Below are 23481 nucleotides of genomic sequence, written 5' to 3'. Positions count from 1 at the left end.
TGACCTGCTAGGCTCCTCTGTCCAGGGGATTCTCCAGGCAAGAATACTGGAGTAAGTTGCCATGCCCTTCTCCAGGGGATCTTCCTGGTCCAGGGATCGAATCAGGGTCTCCCACACTGCAGGCAGATTCTTTACCACTGAGCCCCTGGGGAAGCCCCAAGTATGGAGGCTGAGAAGTCTCACACGCTACCTGCCAAGGGGTCAACAAGACTAAAATATGAACCTCAGCATATCGACCAGGCCTGGCAGTGCGGCATCAATGAAACTGAGCACCAAATTCTCAGCACCACCAACATGAGCCCTGACGTCCATTCAGTTCTCAGGCAAACGAGCCCGGGACTACCATTCAGTAAGAAGGCACAACACAGTGGATATTAATACCTTTTAATGTTTCACATTGCTTTTTTTTTCTTCCAGAAGATTTATAACAAAAATACATGGAATTTAATGAGTTTCAATACACCGGGCGATTACAGAGACAAGTCTGTAAGGTCGGACTCTTCTTGTGGGGGCAGAATATTCCATTCCACGAAGAAGACAGAATCACAACATGATTAGGCTTGCTCACCCTGTATTGCCTGTGTTCTAGTTTCAGAAATTGGCAGACTTGGAGGAGAAAATAAAAAATTAAAAAAATAATAAATAAAACCGAACACAGTCAGCTGCCTCAATTCCCCTCTCTTTTTCCTTTTCCCTTCTCTCCACACAACCAGATGGGGTGGGCTGAGGCAGGGCTGTGGGACAGGCGAGGTCAGAGGCCCTGCTGACCGAATGCTGGGCAGACACCGAGTTCCCTGAGGTGATCGAGAAATGTACTTTGAATCGACCGCTCAGTGTTGTGGCTGAGAAACACACACAGAGGGAAGACCCAAAAAGAGGGCTGGGGGGCTACAAGAACTGCTGGTGGGAGGCCTGCCGTCTACAACATGTTTAACATCCTACTTCTGTAGAGGGGAAACGGCCTAGATATAATGCATTGTCAGTAGCTGTAGCTGGAAATCTCTAACTGCAGGGTTAATACCTCTTGGTGATAATCCGAGTTCGAATGCCAGCAGAGCATAAACACTTCTGCCCAAATTCCACCAAGTACGGTCAATAGAAAAAGTCAAAACCACTTGGTTTTTAAATGAAAATCCTTCACATCCACCTGTGTTCAAAAATAATAAATTATGATATTAACAGCTTCCTTTTAAAAACAAAGCAATTACCACAGGAGTTAAATTGTCAAGTGTAGAAGCCTTTTTTTTTCCTATGAATGTAGTTCTCAAAGGGATAGATACCTAGCACACATGAAAAATAAAGCTCTGGTATCTTGTGATTTCAGCTTAAAGCAAAAGCTACTCCCCAAAACAGTTTTAAACAAGCACTAAATGTTTTCCATTGCAACAGATCTCAGCTCACTTAGACCAGCACACAACAGGCTAAATAAAGACGTCTTTTGTTTTTCCCCTTTTCAGGTGTACATCTGCCTCCATGATGAAGAACGTGGAAACCACACTGCATTAGCGAGTCCTCTGCGGTGGAGACTCCTTCAGATAGGCTGGCCGGGTAGCCACTGCCTTTTCCAAACAGAACTAAAAACAATCACCAGTGGTGTGGCACGTGAGCAAACTGGCCAACCGTGCTTCCCTGGTTCTGGGAGGAGACTTGGGCCACAGGGCGGTCTCTCCTGGGACAAGCCTGGGAGCTTCCCCATGCTTTCCCGGCGGTGAGTCACTTGTATTTGCACATGGTAGCCATGACCTGCTTTGGGACCAAAATTGTTTGCTATCATCTCTAGTATCACTAACACCGAGGAGAAAAAGTGAAAAAAAGAAACAACATTAGAAAGCTTGACGGTGAACGTAAGAAAACCCACAAAGGAAAGGCCAAGAGAAAACTGCTTTGACGGTTCCATCACCACCCACCGCGAGGGGCTTGGGGCTGGTGACTTCATGGACGCATCACTCTGATGCTCTGCCAAAAGCCAGTTTTGAGTACATCACAGTAACCCCAATGCAAATGCTGCCTGCCTTCCACCAATCACCTCCCACCCGCGAGATCCAAGGGGGCCTCGGGGAGTGTAAGCACGGACACGCAGGTGCCAAACCCGAGAGCCTTTCGCAGCACTTCGCCTTGGACTTGGGCAAGAAACACATCAGTGGTTTGGAGTCTAGGCGGCAGCATCTACACTGGGGCTTAACCTCAGCAACCGGTCTGGAGGATGTTTCCCCCGGAGCGCTTGGTCACCGACAGAGTCGTGAACACCTGCAGGGGTGGAGACAACATGAGAGCTTCAGACACTGGGACGAAAGTTAGCAGACCAGTTGAGATAACACCATATGTACAAAGGATGACTTGGCCGAGTACTTAAAATGTGTACAACAGAGGATAATACGACCAAGGTAAGCATTTCACCAAGGTAAAGCAGAGAAAATGTAGGCTCTATCTAATAGAGCACTTATTATTAGCATGTGATTTATGAAGTGATTAAAACAATCTCCCTGGTTGCTTATTAATTCTCTAAAAGAAACGCACCATGGAATATTCTGGATACACAGAAGGGAATAAAGCGTACTATTCCAAATACCCTTGTGCCCAGCTCAGACAGCCTCATAATGTGGTTAGAACTCTGTGTGTGTCCCCGGCTCCTGAGCTGATCCTCTCTCCCTTTAGACACTCTTATCATGATCTCCTTCAGTCGACTACTCCCTTTCAGGCAGGTTGAATCAGCTGGAGAGATCCGTTGAAGCTGGGCCTCTCCAGCCACCGTCTCTCCTGAGCTCCACGACAGTAAGACCGGACCCACACCTCTTCAGACTTAACTCTGTCCAGCACTGACCCTGTCTTCCCTTAACCCAGCTCCTCCCAGTGATCGGCATCACCACTACTTGGCTGCGCAGGCCATGAGCTTGGAACTGATTCTTAATTCCTCTATTTCCACCACTGTTGATATATCATCATTTAGTAAGTCTTAGGTATCTTGTTTCTTTTTTGTCAAATCTGATCCTTCTTCATGTTAACCCTACTGTGATCATTTTGTTTCCAAAACAGATGGTGCCTTCACCTCCCTGCGATGACCCTGTATGGACATGTCATACATTCCTGCCCTACTGGACATGGATGTCAGGGACAGGGGGTTGCTCTGGCCGAGGAGGGGAAGTGGAAAGCATCACTTGGGAACACAAGCCCTGATCACCAAGGTGCTCTTCCTGCACCTCCTGTCTCTCTGCCATTAAGCCACAGTGGCCCCAGAAGAAGCTGCCCTGTCAGCTGGGTCCTGGAGTGACGACAGCAGGGAGCTGGGCTGCAGCTGATCCGTGATGACCTCAAAGCCCCACAAGGCATACAGGAAAAACAAAACCACACCCAAACTGACTATCCATACTGCTCAGGCATAAAAACAAAGTAATTTTGTGTTTAGCAATGTGGGAGACCTGGGTTCGATCCCTGGGTTGGGAAGATCCCCTGGAGAAGGGAAAGGCTACCCACTCCAGTACTGTGGCCTGGAGAATTCCATGGACTGTATAGTCCATAGGGTCACAAAGAGTTGGACACGACTGAGCGACTTTCACTTCACTTCACTTCAGCGAGCCAGTGAGTGTCTCACTGAGACAAGAAGCCATGGCTGATTTGGGAGAGTCCCCAGTGGAAGCAAGACTTATTGTCAGCATACCTGGACACCCTCTTTGGTCAGCTGCATCTTTGATTTTCAAGAAATATTTGGTTTCCTGATTTTTAATACAAAGAGGAAAGCACAAGAAATTGAGGCCGTTTTGACTTCTACAGGTCAAAGCAATAGGAATCAGCATCAAAAATACTTGTGAATAAGAGGGGAAAACACTTCTGTGTAAAGGAGGAACAATACTGAGAAAAATCCTTAGTCTTAGTGACAAAGCCTTTTTTTCCCCTCTATGCCAATTTATCAGCAGCACTGCAAAAAAAGTCAGACCCAAGTAATAATGGCTAGTAAAACATTTAAAGCATGAACCCAGAAGAAAATGTGAGAACAATTCACATTCCCAAAAATAATAATTATAAGAAGTTCATCCTTATTAACAAAGATATGTGAAAAGGCTTGAAATAGTCCTTTCTTTTGAACTTATTACAGAAAAAGTTACACTGAATTTTGCAATATTTTCACGAGCACTCAAATTCAAAGCTGATGGCACTATAAACTAGTACAACTATTTTTTGAAGAGCAATATAACTCCTTTGTTTAAAAAAAAATGTGTGACTGTGGATGAGATCAGCAAGATAATATGCAATAATGAAAATAGCTGTGTTCGGATGCTGGTATTACAGGCAATTTAAAATACCATCAAACATGCTCTCTTTCCAATTTTCTAAAGAAAGAAAAATAATGAGCAAGGGAATACATTAAAGCCAATTTCATGCTTGTGAATTTGCAAGCTTATGTTTTATTCCTCAGGAATTAATTTAGAAATAGAACTTGTAGGATGTGTGGATAAAAAACTGCTGCTAAGTCGCTTCAGTCATGTCTGACTCTGTGCGACCCTGTAGACGGCAGCCTACCAGGCTCCTCTGTCCTTGGGATTCTCCAGGCAAGAACGCTGGAGTGGGGTGCCATTTCCTTCTCCAATGCATGAAAGTGAAAAGTGAAAGTGAAGTCGCTCAGTTGTGTCTGATTCTTCGCGACTCCATGGACTGCAGCCTACCAGGCTCCTCCGTCCATGGGAGTTTCCAGGCAAGAGTACTGGAGTGGGTTGCCATTAACTTCTCCAAGGATAAAAAACTAAACCCATCAAAAATGGAAAGAAACGAAGGGGGAAAGAAAGAGCTCTTATCTATTTCTCTTCTACTGGAAACATGTTAAAGACACGGAGGAAGCCAAACCGCCATTGCTGGTTAGTCTATACAGAAAAAAACAAACAGGGTCAATTCCTACATGGATCTTATACGCACAGCCCTGATTTACAATTGTCCTAAAAATATACTTGAAAAAAACGAGCAGAGGCAGCTTCTTGATCCCAGGACAAAGAACACTCTAACAAAAGGGTAAATAAACACTATGGGAGGCATGTACATCTCTTACCCAGCCAACCCCTCCGAGCCTTACAAGATCCCCCCACCCCATCCACTGCAGACTGGGATTTTGTTGACTATTAATGAAACAAAACTTTCGATGTCTGGCACTAAAATTCATTTAAGACATTTCACAGGTCTTGTCTCTGATGCTCCTTCTTCTTAAGCCATTATTTTTTCTTTACAGATAAACTTAATTAGTTGAAACTACTACTCAAAATCACATGTGATCAGTTTCTTCAATTATTACTGCTCAGATGTCCAGGATAAACAACCATCACACCAACCTCAAACTGAATAACGCTCGTGTGTCACTGACACCTCAGACCTTGAGAATTCCTCTCTCACCAACACCGAGGGGCTTTCATCAAAACACCAGTAGTCTCTCCTCCTCCCACAGCGACTCCAGAAGGAAACCCCGTGGAAACTATTTTCCTCCAAAAAAGCAAAGCCTCCACCGAGGAATGCGTCAGCTCCTATAGGGAACTACTTCGGAGCCAAAGGCTGTGCAATCACCCAGGTTCTTTTACTGAAATGGTACAAACCACCCACAGCTGGTGTGGCACTGCGACAGCAGTCCTGAGGGCCTTCAGGTCCCCGAATAAACCATGATCTCTGCCACACAGGGTTCTCGTACTTGGTGCTACCTCGGACTGGCTGACACGAATGCGTGCTTCTCCTCTTGTGCGAGAACTGCCCCCAACGCCACAGTGCACTTGTCCTGAGCCCCCACCACCCAGATGTGTGCCCGGCCCTTCCCTCACCCGCCTGGCTGCTCTGACTCAAACCCCTGCTGCTCGCCAGCACCCAGCACGGAGCTAGGCACACAGCTGCACAATAAATGCACTCAGAGGGAGACAATGGCAGCCAGTTTTTAAATCTCATTAATCAGTTGCCTCCATGGAAACAAGACAAAGAGAAAAGCGCTATGAAAAGAGTGAATGTTCACCTCTGAGCTTCAAAGTCATACGAGAAACAGCAGATGGAGGCGCACAGCGGCACACGCTTCAGGAGGGTTTCCAGCATGCCAGGTGCAGCGCGGGCACAGGCCTCCGGCTGACCTCTCCGCAGGCCTGGACTTCAGGGGGACGCCTGCCTTCTCCACCGCACCTCTCTGCCCAGCTGGCAGTCAGCCTGCAGACAGTGCCGCGTGCCGCCACTGGGTCATGACATGACACGACACAACTAGGGAGGCAGCAGGAGCCACGCTCACGTCAGCCTTTAACCAGTCTGCTGAGAACCACGTTCAGATTAAAGAACTAGACGCTCCCATAGCCAAGTTGGGAAGGGATGTCTTTATCCTGGTTGAGGATGACTGCTGTTTTAAAGTATCCGAGACTTTAACCATACCCACCGTTGTGGGTTGAATAAAGTCCTCCAGAAAGAGAAGCTCAAGTCCTAGGCCTCAGTGCCCGTGAATGTCGTGACTTTGGTTGGAAACAGGGTCTCTGCAGATGTAACCAAGTGAAAACGAAACCATGCTGGATCAGCAGGGCCTTAATCCATGCCCTTACAGTAGGAGAGAAATCTGGACCCAGACACACAGCAGGTAAGGCCACATGAAGCCAGAGGCAGAGGCTATAAAGGCAAGGAAGGCCTCGTCTCCAGGGGCCCTGGAGGGAGCACGGCCCTGCTTTCAGACCCTGGCCTCCAGCACTCTCATAGAAGACATTCCTGCTGTTTCTAAACGCCTAAGTTGCAACAGTGCGTTATGTCAGCCCCAAGAATCCAACACACTGTTTTTGAAAAAGAATGACACTAACTGGCTCCCCTCCTTCCCTAGACAGTCTTAGTCATGACACTGAATAAAAGATACACTGCACAATCTTCAAGAGCTTTTAAAAATCTATTCTCTTTTCAATTTTTATGTATCATTTTTCAAAATTCAGTTTTACTTCACAAAAACAAGTTTTCAAAAACAAAACAACAAATAAAACCCAGAACAAAACAACATATACAAAGTTTCCTGTGATTAATGACCTGGTCACTAAACAGGTGCATATTAGTATAGAGGAAGACACTCAGGGAAAAGACAGAGCAAAAGGAAACGAGAACATCCTTCCAGGCTGCACTTCTCAGCTCCGTTCCCAAGCCTTTTGATGTGTACCTCCCCCGGCCTCCAGGCTTTCCAGTGGACGCGTGCCTGGCCTACAAGCCCTACTTAGTGGCAGCACGATATGTAACTGGCCCATGGATGAGCACTGACGGGTGTGGAGAAACGCTGACACCCGGAGGCCCCGCTGGGAAGCTTCCAGCTCTACTGTCATTGGCTTGATCTTTCTTTCACAAGCTTCGCTTTCTCATCCTTTGACACTGAAAGCTAACAAGGGAGACACCATCATTAGCCTGCAGGTAGCTCAGGGATAACTAGCACTGACGCTCGTTTTGAGTACGAATGTCATCATCAGCTGATTGCCATGAAAATAATTTATGACACATGATAAACGACTTGAAGCATATCCGTATAAATCACTCTCATCATTTTTACTATTCAGCAGCACGACAGTACTATCTAGTGGGCTTTCCAGGTGGTGTAGTGGTAAAGAATCCGCCTGCCAATGTAGGAGACACAAGAGGCTCGGGTCCGATCCCTAGATCGGGAAGATCCCCTAGAGTAGGAAATGGTAACCCACTCCAGTATTCTTGCCTGGAGGATCCCACTGTCAGAGAAGCCTGGTGGGCTACAGCCCATGGGGGTCACAAAGAGTCAGACATGACTGAGCACACACAGACAGGCACTATCTAGCCTTAATTGAAAGTGTGGAGAAAATATAATAATAAGAAAGTGTGGAGAAAACATAATAATAATAAAGAAACTGTGGAGACGCACCTCTGCACAAACAGGGTGGATCCCGATGGTGCTGTCCAGCTGGTCCTTGGTCAGCCCACATTTGAGTGCCGCTGCAAACCCCTGGGTCACCTCTCCAGCATTTGGACCCAGTATGTGGAAGCCCACAACACGTTCCTAAGATACAAAAAAGTGATACGATTATGTAGAATTTTCCCTCCTTAACAGCCTGGAATATTTTTCCAGTCTAATCTAAAAAAAAAAACCCATTCAGAAATACTGATGCTTGCTGCTGAAAACTGTGTAGGCTGAAGGTACTGCAGCACGGGCTAATACAGAACTGTGGTCACATTAAGCAAGAAGGAAGAGAAGGAACCAGCCATTGGTGATGATGAGGAAGAACACTTTGCAAAAGCAAAAATGTGTGCAACCCCGTAAGCACCAAAATGTTCTGGAAAGTGTTTTCAAAGGGCTGTTGGAAAGTGTTTTCAAAGGGCTGTCCAGTGGTCCCCTCATCTCTATCCGGTTGTCTCAAAGCTCCAGGTAAACCACCTGTGGTAGCTGAAACATTTAAGAGCAGCCATTCAAATTAAAAAACCATTTAAACTGAAGTTTTGGGAGTAGACAGAAGAACCTGAGAGCCTTCCAATGTGAAAACATTTTTGAAAGCAAGAGAAAAATATTTGGCAATTCTGAATTACCTGTGTGAGAATCATTTTGAATAAATGCTAAATCCAAACTCAGGCTACCCCTGCCAAGAGCAGGGAAACCTGTTGCATTCTACTGTGCAGACTTTCCAAGCTCTGGGCTGGCCCATCCCATCCAACCCTCTTGTAACAGACGAGGCAGCTCAGGCAATGAGGTGCAGAGCCTTATCTGATGTTCAATGGCTCCCTGGAAACAGTCAGGAACAGCCTTCTGTATGTAATCCACTTCATGTTAAGACTCTTGCTTTATTCATTTTGGCAATTAGGGGTTGTGCATATGGATAAATAAAGCACAAAATACACTAGCTCTTAAAATACACTAGATTTAAATGCAATAATATGGATAGATCTCAAAAAGTGAGATTAAAAAGGAAAAGGTACAGGCTTCTATTTAGCTGAGGATACCACCTTTCTTTAAACCATGATGTATGATGTTTACAGGACATAATAGGCAGCAAATATATAAAAGTATGAACAGTATGTCTCATAAAAGTATGAGACAGCCCAACGTGAGGAGAGTATGTCCTCTGAGGCAGGGAAGGAATGGGGGTGGAGGACCAAGAAGAAATGTGAAAGATGATTAGGCTAGAGGTTAACAGCATGGATTCTAGTTGCCTTGAACTGAATTCCAGCTCCTAGCACAATTAACTTCCACACTTCAGCTTCCTTGTCTATAAAATGGGGATAACAATAGCACAGTATCTCACAGGATTATACAAGGATTAAAGAAGTTAGTACATGTAGATCATTAAGTAATGGCTGACACACTTTACATGTTCAATAAGTAAATATAGCCTATTATAAACTGTGAGCTTCCCCAGTGGCTCAGGGGTAAAGAATCTGCCTGCCAAGGCAGGAGACCAGAGTTTGATCCCTGGGTGGGGCAGTTCCCCTGGAGGAGGAAATGGCAACCCATTCCAATATTCCTGCCTAAAAAATTCCATGGACAGAGGAGCCTGGCGGGCTATAGTCCATGGGGTCGCAAAGAGTAGGACACAACTGAGCACATACGCATTACGAACTGCCACAGTTACGAACTGTGACGTAAATGTCTGTCTCTCATAAGAGAAGCTCTGGGCAAATACACCAACATGTTAATAGTCAGAGTCTGCAGTAGGTACTTGCCCTATTCCTTTCTGCAAATTTCAAATACACTGTGTATAAAAAGTATAGCATACAAAAAGAATAAAAGCCTAGCAAGCAAGTACTATTTAAAACCAAGCACATTCAGTCACTGTGAAGTGACCGAACTAAAAACGAATACAGCCTGCCCCAAGGATGGTCAAAAACCAGAAGCAAGCTTTTATATAAGATGGCTTATGACAAAAGAGCAATGAAAAGTATTCATCTCTTGTAATACTGTCTTTGTTTATGAAAATAATTGACAGCAATACCATCCAACAATACCATCCTCAGTTATTTTAATTAAAATGAGTTTTCACTGGTAGTGAAAGTTATTTTTCATATTATATAAAAAAATGCCATTTGAACAAATGTCACAGCAGTAAAAGAAAAAAAAGAACAGGAGAACTGAGTACAGTTAAAATAGATTTGCTTGGTATAAAGGAAACTTTTGAGGTTTCACTGACTGCTGTATGCAAATGAAGTATCTTCTACGAGATGTCAGACTGCCAGCGTGAATGTGTGGCATTCTCTCCTTTTGATTGTAGCAGCATGGTATCTAATGCATACTCATACAAATGACCTTATTAAAACTATATCTAAAAAGACAAAACTCTACATAAAACTGTTCTCTATGTCAATCCTGTATAGCTTGCTAGAGGTAATCCTAGTATGTCCATTTATTAAATGTATCTATTGATGATGTTTTTTTGCAGCAAATCCAGGTTTTCCTAGAACTCTGCACTCTGCAAAAAAGCAATCTGCAACTGTGCTACTGTGTAAAGCAGTAGTTACTAAGCCAATACATCACTTCGTGTCTGACTCTGTGCAACCCCATAGACGGCAGCCCACCAGGCTCCCCCGTCCTGGGATTCTCCAGGCAAGAACACTGGAGTGGGTTGCCATTTCCTTCTCCAAAGCGTGAAAGTGAAGTCACTCAGTCGTGTCCGACCCTCAGCGACCCCATGGACTGCAGCCTTCCAGGCTCCTCTGTCCATGGGATTTTCCAGGCAAAAGTACTGGAGTGGGGTGCCATTGCCTTCTCTGAATAAATCACTCAATTATACTCAAATCCCAAAATGAAAAAAATGAATTTATTAGGCTATTAACATATGAATTCTTTTAGTTGTTTATATTTTTACTGGGGATACTTTTTGAAAAATAAGAGATCTCAACTAAGTTAAAAATATACCAATTCTCGTTAAGATTCAACCCACAAAGGTAAGAGAGATCAAGAGGTACAGACTTCCAGTTACAAAATAAGTAAGTCACCATACAGTCATGTACAGTGTGGGGAATACAGTCAGTAATTATGTAATAAATTTGAATGGTGACAGATGGTAACTAAGTTATCATGGTGATCATTTGAAATGCACAGAAATATCAAATAATCAAACCTTTGTGTTCTACACCAGGACTTAACACAGTGCTATGAGTCATTAATACTTTGAAAACAAGCTCACAAAAAGAGATCAGATTTGTGGTTACCAGAGGTAGGGGATGCAGGAAGGGAGAAATGGATCAACCTAGTCGAAAGGTACAAAATTCCAATTATAAGACTAAAGAAACACTCGAGGTATAACGTGTGTACATGAGTGCTCAATCGTGTCCAACTCTTGCCACTCCGTGGACGGTACAGCCCACCAGGCTCCTCCACCCATGGGATTTCCCAGGCAAGAATAAAGGACTGGGTTGCCATTTCTTTCTCCAGGGGATCTTCCTGACCCAGGGATCAAACTCACGTCTCCTGCAATGGCAGACAGAGTCTTTACCACTGAGCCACCTGGGAAGCCCCAGTGGTGTAATGTGTAGCAGGATAATATAACTAACACTGCTGCCAGTTAGATATGAAAGTTGTTAAGAGAGTAAATCCTGAGTTCTCATCACACACACGGAACACTTACAGAGCATGTGCACAGACATACACTTGTCCCGGGTGACAATACAGAAAATGGGGGCAGCAGTCAGAAAAGTCTGAAAACCAATCATCCCTTTGTAGGTATGGAAACAAAGCCTGCGAGGTCAGGGGGTTTATCCTTAGGTCTTTGTTACTAGTTGTTATACAAAGCAGCAAGCAATGAAATCTTAAATCAGAACCCAATTAAGATTTCCCCCATTCCAGCTTTCTCACTAGTGCTGGCTGCTTAGCATACGAACTTGGGTTACTCCTTTCTTGTTCTGTCATTATTTTTAGATAGTCAATGGCTTCATTGGTTCTGACTGACTGCCCACAACACATTCATGCAGAGGGGAGTCAGGCCATGTGTGTCATCATGGGCCTCACCCTAGTGTAACGTCCACACAGCTGGGGAGACTCACAGGTGAATTACTAAAAGAATGCAATGTGTGTATCATGTGATCAAAACAGAGTGCATAGTAAAAATAAAATGAAATCAGCAGAAAGGAGTAAATATGAATAGCACTTACATTGTCTTTGATATTGCAGACTACTTTTGCATAACATTTGTTGTTATCTCTTGATGGAATCGTCCATTCCAATGGCCAAAAGTAACTATGGTAAACCTAGGAAGACAGAAGCACAATTTAGACCCATCGTATCAAGAAGTATGTTTGTCAAACATTAGTTGTGGTGTGAAGACAGTGGATGCTCTTTAATATTTAATAATTAGACTTTTATTAAACAAAAAAATTCATGGAACATAAAGAACCTGGTCAGAAGGTAAATAACTTTAAACTCATAGTTGACAACCCTTTTGCCATAATCTCATCCCTTAATTATACTTCAGGCTCCAGTGAATCAACCTTATGTAACAACAACAAAGTGCAAGCAAATGAGAGAAAGAAGCCATGTAATTACTTTCCGTCTTGCATTAAAAAAAAGAAACCAACGCTATCTTGTTACCTCAAAAGAATGACAACTTTGGGCAAGAAACAAGTAAGGTGCCAGGAACAATTATAGCAATTATCTAGTTCTCTTACTTAATACTTCCAAAGACATCTCCTCTGAAATTATCCACCAAAAGTACTGAAGGAGGGAAGGAAGGAGGGAAAGATAACAGACAGATGAAAGGACACAGGCATCCTTACTGACATTTCATAAACTTACGTCTTGGATGACTAACAGGATTTTTTCTCCTTCAACTGCTAGCCTCGATTCAAAACATACAAGGTTGGCAGGATATTTTAAAAACACACTGATTATCTAAACGTTATATAACATTCTTTTACCTTGTAATATGATATAAATTTTTTGATAAATGTGGGTTACAAAACTGAATGTATAGTATCATAGTATCACGACAATTACACAGGGGAAAAAATGATTTTAAAAACTACTAACGACAGCTGTGTTATAAACATAAGTCTATGAGTGATTGTTTCCTATTTCCTTTGTATTTTTCAAGATTTCTTCAACTCAAATGCCTTGCCTTTATAATGAAAAATGCCAGTTCTAATCAAACAAATACAAAAATTTATCTGAAAAAATACAGAATATTAAGAACCTTAAAATTTAAGTTATATTTTGACACAATATATCCTCATAAAATAATCAGAGAAAGAGACAATGAGTAGCAAAGATGTTCATCATTCTATTCATAATAGTGAAACATTAATCTAATAAAATGGCTCAAAAAATTACTGTATAGTAGCACCCCTGAGAGGAAATATTGCAAGTCATTTTTTAAAATGGTGCTTTTAGAGGGAAATGCTTATGATCTAATACTAACTGTCAAGTACAACAGAAAATTGTATGTAACTTAATCACACTTTAAAAATTAAGCTATGTATACCAACACAAAATTATATATATATAAAATACTTAGACTAGAATATGCAAAAATATTAATAGCAGTTATCTTTTCATGAATTAAAATTTCCTTTTTTAATATTTTGAAAATTTCCTATGAGTATACTATTCTTATAACCAGAAAAAAATGCTAATAATACATTACTGATAGATCAATATTACATGTTATTACTAAAATATAGAATAAAAGAAGTTGTTGAGAAGTTTAAAATAGACTTTCATATTACAAAATGTACTCTGATTCACAAAACTGGTCTTTTAGGTTTTACTGCAAACTTTTTTCCCAAATGATTTGAAACAGCAGACCCTTTGTATGGCATTATGTGTGTATATAAAAGTAGTTTACTTCATGTGCAGTTCCTTGACATTGGTGGTGGTTTAGTAGCTAAGTCGGGCCCGACTCTAGTGACCCCATAAACTAGCCCACCAGGCTCCTCGTCCATGGGATTTCCCAGGCAAGAATACTGGAGTGGGTTGCCATTTCCTTCTCCAGGGGATCTTCCTGGCCTAGGAACTGAACCTGGGTCTCCTGTACTGCAGGCAGATTCTTTACCAACTGAGCTACAAGGGAATCCCTTCCTTGACTATATATAGGATAAAGTGACTGGCAACATTAGCTATAAATTAAAGGCTAATGGTAGAAAAAAAAAAAGGTAATAGAACAGTAGAAATGTAGGTACTTTTTAGTCTTTTTCCCTGCATTTTTTAACCATATTAATAATAGAAAGAAACCAGTAAAAGTGGTTTTGAAAAACAGAACCAAGAATTACCGGACCAACTGACGAATGGAAGGTTGGTCAGATAACAATATTATATCAACAGCCAACTGTCTAAAAGTAGTAACCACCGTGTGCTTAGATAGGAAAATGTCCTTGTTCATGGTATTAAAGCATTTAGGGGTAGAGGGGCATTCAGCTTACTCTTAAATGGTTCAGGAAAAAGAAATACACAGATGCATGGAGATAAAGAAGACTATGAAGAGGATAAAACAAATGGGCAAAATGTTACTAATACATGAATCTGGAAAATGGGTATACAAAAGTTCTTTGTACTATTTTTCAGCTTCTCTTTATGCTAGAAATTATTTTAAATTTTGGAGGGAAGAGTAGTAAGTAGTGAAGAGTAAAACTTACCTCAACATTTTCTTCCCCAAATTTCTCCACAGCTTTCTCCTCGGAAAGACCACAAGACCCATATTCCAAAGGAGTGAAAACAGTCGTCGGAACGTTTTCATAGTCGCACTGTTTCAAAACAGAGGAAGGGAGTTATGATGGGAGGGATTATAACTCAGAAGAACATATACTTCAAAAAACTTCAAAATGAGGAGAGAAAAGTAGACTAATAAAAGGCTGCTGTACTGAGAACCATTAACTGATGTGATAATACTTCAGCAGAGGTTTACATTCTGTCAAGAATGTAATGAATTCATGTAGTCATGAATGAGAGACTCATGCGGCTTCTCATCCAGCTACCAACTCACGTTGATAAGCACATGCTTTCTCTCCCTTAAAGAAAGCAAAAACAATCCTCAGGCACCCAATGTTGAAAGTCTGTTACTAATGCAGAAGTTAACAGACTTTACTGGAAAATCAATTAGGTAATACAAATCAAGAGCCATAAAAACATTTTACAGTTTTTGGGCCAATAACCTCACTCTTAGAAATCTATGATAATAATTTAATATATTGAAAAAGCTACATAAATTAACTGAGCAATGTCACAGTTCTCATCAATAGTGGGAATATCAGAGCAGCTTTAAAATTCAAATAAGAAAGTGGTTCTATAGTACATATTCTCAATGCAATCTTATGCAGCCATTAACATGGTAACGAAGACCAAGGAACAAAAGAAGTTCATGATGGGCTTTCCCCTGGTGGCTCAGTGGTAAAGAATCTGCCTACCAATGCAAGAGACACAGGTTTGATCCCTGATCTGGGAAGATCCCACACGCCACAGAGCAACTAAGCCTACGCATTGCATCTACTGAGCCTGTGCTCTAGAGCCTGGGAGCCGCGACTACCAAAGTCCTTGTGCCCTAGAGCCTGTGCTGCACAAGAGAAGCCACCACAATGAGAAGCCTGCACATCGCCAACTAGAGAGCAGCCCCCACTGGCTGCACCTAGAGAAAAGCCTGTGGAGTAACAAAGACCCAGCACAGTCAAAAATAAATAAACAAAATTATTTTTTAAAAAAGTTCATGACTATGACAGTATTTCCAAAGCATACTCTAATAGTCATAGATGACAAAAGAGTTCTGAAGTCAAACAAGTTTGTAAAATGCTGTATTAAGCAAATAGGTTTCTCAACCATCAGATTTCCAGAGGCTTTAATATGCTGATGTGAATTATGAAAAACACAATTACGGAGATGCCAAATACATTTGCAAACGCCAGTTGGTAAAAACCTACCCAGTCATATTTGGACAAAGAGGTTAAGTCATTCTGAACTTAAAATATGAACAATACAAATCTCACTCTCTAACACAGTAGGGTGGAATCTTTAAAATGTGCCTCCCTCTAGAATTAGCAATATATAATCTTTTTTTCCTCTAATACCAATCCTTGGAATTCTGATTCAAAAGTAAAGACAGACTTCTGCTTATACCCATAATGCACCAGGTTTACTTCCTGCTTTAAATAACTTAAAAAAGAAAAAAAACAGACAAACATGAAACACTTCTTAGACACTGGACCATGGGTAGCACAGCACCATGGCTGCTGTTGAGAAGGGAAACGAGAAGGGCAACAAATGAGGCGAGTTTCCTGCCCAGAGCAGTTTCCAGGGCTTGGTAAGGAGAGGGAACAGAGCGCAGAGTGGTCTTTCTGAGTTATAGCAACACACATCCTGGTTCAGGGATGCCAACGTGGCCGGAAGCTGCAGGGCAGAACAGCAAAGTGGGTGAGGCTGCATAAAGAGAAAGCGAGATCAGCAGAGAGGGCCTCCTGAGATTTGGGCTGAGAACTGATCTGTAAATCAATGCCAGAGGAAAGCAATCAGGGTGAGGAAGGTGCCACCGGCAAGCAGTGAGCCCCAAAATAACCTACTCTTACATGCCAGAGTAGGGAAAGAGTTCACAGTAGGAGGAACGGGACAGACTCCTTGGAAGGGCCTCCACTGAGTAGAACTAAATTAGGCCTAAATGAAACGTTACTGTTGACACACCCAAAAAAAGCTGAAAAGCAAGTTACACGAGGATAAAATGACTCCTGTGTAACTTAACAGGCCACCAAAACAAACTCCAACACTACATAAAGGAATGCAACAAAACCAAGCACCCAACAGTGTAAAGGGCACAAAGTCTTCATCCATCCAAACTAATATCAAGACCAGGAATCGAACCCACATCTCCCGCATTGCAGGCAGACGCTTTAACCTCTGAGCCACCAGGGAAGCCCTGTATCAAGAATAAAACTAATCAATAGAAATCGACACTGCAAAAGAGATGATGGGATTAGCAGAGGACATTAAAAGAGCTATTAAAAAAGTGTTCTGTAGGCTCAAGAAGGTAGGTAAAAATGCAGTCTGCTGAGGACAGAAAAGGAAAATGTAACTTGTAAAGATGAAACTACTTGAAGTACAAATTACACAAAGACTTCAAAAGAAAAGATCAGTGGACTTGAATACATTGCAATAGGCTCTCTGAGAAAATAAAAGCACAGAAACAGGGGGAAAAACATGAACAGAGCATCAGAGACCCATGGGATAATATCAAGTGAACCACCAGTCATTTGAGGCTTGGAGGGGGGACAAAAGAGGAAGAAAGCAAAAACTTAACTGAGTAGCTAAAAAAATTTCCAAATTTGATGAAAACTATGAACAGATAAATCCCCAAATCTTGACACACCATAAGCAGAATAATTATAAAGAAAAGCGTGGCAAAGCATGCAATAATCAAATTGCTAAGAAACAGTGAAAGGGAAAATCTTAAGAGGAACAAAGATAAAAATGATAGCATATTCTCCTATGCAACCAGAAGACAATGGGCAAATTATTAAAATACTTAAATAAACACTGTAAATCCAGAATTCTCTACTCAGTAAAAATATCTTCCAAAAAGTATAAAGTGAAGGCATAATAAACTAAAACACCAATCAAAAGCCCCACAAGGAATTCACCCTAAGCAGATGTGCATTAAATGATGGCAGAAAATAATGTATCTGATGGAAACCTGGATCCAAATTAAAGATATTTTTTCTCCTTGGTCCCCAAACTGCTTCCAATTGGCTTAACTGACTATTGTGGCCTAGCCTGAGAAATGTAGTTCTTTTTTTCAATACTTCTATTTGGCTAATCAAGTTAATAAACTTTCAGAACACAATCCATCCTCAAATTGCAGAGGTGTGTACTGTGGTTTCTCTATAGTTCTGACATAAAATATTTTTATATTTACTGTAAAACTGGGCTTACAAAGCACCATTTTAAGTAATAATAAAATTATTTCAAGTGTTTGAGAGCAATTCTAAAATCCAAGAAATCTACTGCTCCTTGCAGAAAACAGCTGGAGTGCCCATTCAGTTCAGTTCAGTTCAGTTGCTCAGTCGTGTCCGATTCTTTGGGCCTCCCTGTCCATAACCAACTCCTGGAGTCTACCCAAACCCACGTCCATTGAGTTGGCGATGCCATCCAACCATCTAATCCTCTGTTGTCCCCTTCTCCTCCTGCCTTCAATCTTTCCCAGCATCAGGGTCTTTTCAAATGAGTGCCCATTACAATCTTTTAAAGCTGGTATATGTGTCTTATCACCTGGCTTTTTAAACAGCTTACTAGAATGTCCATCACCTACAGGTTGACTCAGCTTTATGATCTGTTCTCTGTTTTTGAAATGATAAAAATATTTTTCTCCTTCCTCATGTTCCCAAAAATAACAGAGTATTTAAGGGCAAATACGTTTAGCAGCTTTGAAAATGACTTTAATCTACTGTTAAAAAGATTCATTTAAATTTTTTCAATATATTTTCCACTTCATTTAGTATAAGCACCTCTGTATTGGTGGTAGTCTTTAAAGTCTTGAGACATCTTTTCTACTATAATTGATACTTCCCAAATTTTCCTCACTTCTTTGTGTTAGTTACTTAGTCGTGTCCGACTCTTTACAACCCCATGGACTGTAGCCTGCCAGGATCCTCTGTCCATAGACTTCTCCATGCAAGAATACAATAGTGGGTTGCCGTTCCCTTCTCAAGGGAATCTTCCCAACCCAGGGATCGAACCCTGGTTTTCCACACTGCAGGTAGATTCCTTACCATTTCAGCCGTCTTTACGAGATGCAAGCTTCCCTGGTGACTCAGACGGTAAAGCGCCTGCCTGCAATGCGGGAAACCCGGGTTCGATTCCTGGGTCAGGAAGATCCCCGGAGAAGGAAATGGTAATCCACTCCAGCACTCTTGCCTGGAAAATCCCATGGACGGAGAAGCCTGATAGGCTACAGTCCATGAGGTCGCAAAGAGTCGGACACAACTGAGCGACTTCACTCACTCACCTACAAATCAGATATGGACTAGGCTTTTGCCTTGGCTGCCTCCAAGCACTGTGACTTTGGACAGTTACCTAATTCCCTGTGACATGTCATCAGTCTCTACAGCTGCTCTATAGTGGAATGAGGTACGTGCATACACAGCATTGAGCACAGTGCCAGGCACGGACAAACATAGCTGCTCTTTGTCCTCTTTTCTCCAAACACTCATATAGGGCAATGAATATATGTTATCAATTTTGGAGGAAGACACAAACACCCATTATTCAATTTGGGTTCTCTTAAAATCCCACAACAGATTTAATTTAGGCAGGTGTTTATGTTAAGCTGAAGTTTTCAACAGACAGCTAGCTGCTCCTTCAGAAGGAAGGCAGGTGGATGTGGATCCATTAATGTTCTCAGATATATGGGAATGATCTATTAATGCACATGGGACAAAATTAAAAGGATTACACAGTTCTTAAAACAATGTGTAATTTCCCCAAATACAATTAACCTAGGTATCTATTAGTATTGCAGTTTTGTTTACTATACTTGACAAACAGACTGATGAGATTTCAAACTCAGGGACTTAGCAACACTTGTTTATTTTCCTGTTCAGTAAAGTACTTGTCCTATTAGTCAGACTAAAAAACAGGGCGTGAAAAAGGAACAACAAAAAAGAGTCCTTTAATTTCAATTTACATTAATTATGATGCTGATAACAGCTGAAGGCACTTTAAGAAAGAATTTGGTCTACCTGGGAGATGCTAGAATATAGTACTCTGCTCACACAAAGAAGTTTATGTCCAAAGTAGGTGGATTCACTGGATTTTTAAGAAAACTGGTGCTACAGTAATTTCACATTTATTTACTAGCAATTTTTTGCATATTTGCCCTCTGATTATTATTGGTATAATTTTTTTTTTCCTTTTCACTTTAGGAAATCAAAAAGATAAAAAAAAGGTCACAACAAAATTAAATGCACCTCATTATATTTCTGAATTACCTTTTCTTGATTTACCATAAACTCAAAAACTCCAAAAGGTATAAAAGACATACTTCATTTAAAGAGGCAGTTAAGTTTATTCCAAATAGTAATATGCTGCTGCTGCTGCTGCTAAGTCGCTCCAGACGTGTCCAACTCTGTGCGACCCCATAGACGGCAGCCCACCAGGCTCCGCTGTCACTGGGATTCTCCAGACAAGAACACTGGAGTGGGTTGCCATTTCCTTCTCCAATGCATGAAAGTGAAGTCGCTCAGTCTTGTCTGACTCTTTGTGACCCCATGGACTATGAACCAACTACTATTTCCTGCATGATCAGACAACCTTGTATTAAAAACTCTTTCAACCTCAATCCTGTTAATCGCAAAATATCAAGATTTATTATACTACAATCCAAGCTAACCCCATATACATTCAAAATGCTTGTCACAAATTTTATTAGCAGTATTCTTTGAGGCTCCATTGCTATAACCTAACTAAATCAACCTATGATGATTTATGCACAAGGAAAATAGGGAGTGACTAAATTCTTTACCATCCTTTTTTAAAAAATAATTTCCAGAATCCTTTTAAAAAAATAATTAGGAAGGGAACATTGATAATAATTAGGGGCAGAGGATATATAGAAAATCTCTATGGTGGTGGTGGTTGAGTTACTCAATTGTGTCCAACTCTTCCCACCCCATAGACTGCAGCCCACCAGGCTCCTCCGTCCATGGGATTCTCCAGGCAAGAATACTGGAGTGGGTTGCCATTTCCTTCTCCAGGAGACCTTCTTGACCCAGGAACTGAGCCCACATCTCCTGCATTGCAGAAAGAATCTTTACCGCTGAGCCACCAAACTTCCTCTCAATTTTGCTGTGAAGCTAAAACTGTTCTTTAAAGAATGTCTTAAAAAATTAATTGAGCATATTTATTCTTTTCTTTCCATCTAGTCTCATAAGATACAAATAAGAGTTTTAATTTCCTACGCTGACTTTTAAAATAACTTTAGAACATTCATATAACACATTCAACATTCCAAGAGCAGATCTATTTTTATAAAGGATGGGGGAATAAAGCCTGAATATCACTTCAAACAGCTCTGAAGACTTATATTATTTACCTACATCCTCAAATCCTTTTATAGCCTAGTCAGGTGTCATAAATAGATTTAGAACATTATACACCAATTGGTAATAATGAATGGATGCAAGATGCAACTATTAGGAATTTACAGAATATAACAGGGCTGAAACTTGATTTACTCAAGCTCACTTTACTCCTCGTTTGATTCTGAGAGTGACAATGTCCATAATAAATCACAAAGATAGAGAGGTCATAACAATGTCTTGCCTGGAATAGTTACTAAAGCACATGTGGGAATGCCATCATCAAAATAACTAAATTATTCAAGACCTGGAAAACTTCACCACCAGCTTACCCAGAGCATCAGGAGGACCACTAAGAATAACATCTCAGTGGTGACAGCCCCAACACTCACCTTGACAGTGGAGCCACCATACAGCCTCTGAGCCAGCAGCCTTCCTGCCTGGATGGCCACGGGGGTGAGCTCCAGCTTCCCCTCTAATATATCACCGATGGCATAGATGTAAGGCACATTGGTCTGCTCTTCCTCTGTGACAGGTATTTTTCCAGTCCTGCAAATTCATTCAGTTAAAAGTACTATCCATTACCACTGTTGACTAAGTCCAACAAAATTCCCTTTCTCCCAAAGAAACCCAAAATTGGGAGTAATGTATTACCAAGACAACAACAACAAAGCTTAGAGGAGCCAAAAGCTTAGACATTCTAGCTATTTTTAAAATCAAAGGAATAAGAAAACTGTTAAAAAACCGTGGAACGGGAAAAGTAGAACACAGTGGTTCAGAACAAAGGAGGATTCTGAACTACAGTAACTAGGTCTGTTAGTTATTACCTCTGTGATCTTGGGAGGGCTATTTAACATCTCTAAGCCTCATTTTTCCACCTATAAATGGGGAGGATGATAATGGGAATACCAGAAGAAAAAAATATTATCATCTACCTAAAGGGGTTGTGAGGACTGAATGAGAAATGTGTACAAAACATTTAGCACAGCAGTCCATGGACCCTGGTAAGCCCAGAATAAATGTGAGCTATTAATATTAAATAAAATCTAAACCTTGGTCCCACGTGCACACAGGCAAGTAGGTTTTCAAGATGGTGGAACACTTGGTCCAGGAAATCTTATCAGACCTCCTTGACTCCCTTGTCTCTCCAACCCAAGGAAGAAAAGAATAAAACAAAAATCCTCATATTAAGATTAAGAAATCTCTTCTGAATAACTATTGCTCCTGAAAGAGGGAAGGGAGGTAGGGGGCGGTAGTGGGGACTCTCTATTTTCAATTTCCAAGGCACCTAGCCTTTCACAGCACTTGTTTTCAAATGGATGTAGGAAAGGTGATACTGGGAAAATATCCCATGCCCCTTCCAGAAGCAGACAACAGAGTCTCAATTATCCAGAACAGTGGTACAGTGCAAAGGATTTTAGCTAATAAAACAGCAAAGTTTTCACATTTGCAGCTGTCACTAGAAACGTAGTGACCACTCTAGTGATTCTAAGACTTGGTAGCTTTCAACCTGGTTCAAATCTGCATATTCGGTGAAGCTTTGAAAGCACATAACTGCAATGCAGTGAGGAGTTGGATCTTTTACTGTGCATAACACATTAAAGAAACAAAATGAAAGCCAGTGCATATCTCGCATTTAGATTTCGAAAAAGGGGGAAAAAAAAAGACAAACAGGAAAGACGGTGATAAGCAGTGAATGAAGAGTCCTCTAAGCTTAAAACGGGAATGCTCCAACTGTGGTAAAAACTAACTTAAAAAATCTAAAACTCCAAGGACTTCTCTGGCGGTTCGGTGGTTAAGACGCCACGCTTCCACTTCAGGGAGCCAGGGTTCCATCCCTGGTCAGGGAATTAAGATCCCACGTGCTGCATGGCCCAAAAAAAGAGAAACCAAGCAAACACCTAAAACTCCAGTACTAAATAAATAACTACTAAATAAATAAATAAATAACTCCACTACTAAACTCCACTTACAAATCACTGAAATAGTATTTAATAAAACATATTAAAATTTTTTTCTTACTTTTCATTTATCTTTACTCCCACGTTTTCTAAGCCGATTTTTCTCGTGCAAGCATCTCTTCCTATTGCCAGCAATACCTGAAAAATCATTAATATATAGTGACTGTCAATAAAAAGGCTGTGCATGAGTTATTTCATCAGATTTTTTTCCATTAGGCCAATCTGATTCATTTTCCAGACCTGGAAAGAAATATTCTATTAAGAAAATAATGCCAAGAGTTTAAACAAATCAAAATCATTTAAATTAAATCTTCTAAACATGATATAGTAAGAAGCTGTACACATTTCTTAAGAAAAAGGGAATTAACAATTCCTTAGTAAATTTAGCCAAGTATAGAGACAAAGCATAGCCTACCACTGAAGTTGTTTTTTTAAAGTGGTGGGCTGGGGAAATACAAGAACATGAGACAGAGAAATTCTAGCTCATTTTGACATGCTAATATTTTTCAATAACCATTTGATAAATAATATTTAAGTTATAGTATAAAAAGTTTAAATC

General features: G+C 41.1%; 1 protein-coding gene across 2 annotated transcripts in view; it reads right to left on the bottom strand.

Moving 5' to 3' along the window:
* Window positions 1-397: 397 nt before the first annotated feature.
* TXNRD1 (thioredoxin reductase 1) overlaps window positions 398-23481 on the bottom strand; it is a 62645-nt gene continuing 39561 nt past the window's right edge. For both annotated transcript variants that reach the window (XM_052641403.1, XM_052641404.1), the window contains 6 exons: window positions 22984-23060; window positions 21354-21510; window positions 14545-14652; window positions 12070-12165; window positions 7856-7990; window positions 398-2247 (listed from right to left, as the gene is read on the bottom strand). In XM_052641403.1, the coding sequence (XP_052497363.1) occupies window positions 2185-2247; window positions 7856-7990; window positions 12070-12165; window positions 14545-14652; window positions 21354-21510; window positions 22984-23060 (636 nt within the window). In that variant the 3' untranslated portion in view covers window positions 398-2184. The remainder of the gene's footprint in view (window positions 2248-7855; window positions 7991-12069; window positions 12166-14544; window positions 14653-21353; window positions 21511-22983; window positions 23061-23481) is intronic.

This window comes from Budorcas taxicolor, chromosome 5 (assembly GCF_023091745.1).
Source record: "Budorcas taxicolor isolate Tak-1 chromosome 5, Takin1.1, whole genome shotgun sequence".
NCBI lineage: Eukaryota > Metazoa > Chordata > Mammalia > Artiodactyla > Bovidae > Budorcas > Budorcas taxicolor.
Note: the sequence above shows the minus strand (reverse complement) of the source record. Positions and strands in the feature narration are given on the sequence as shown.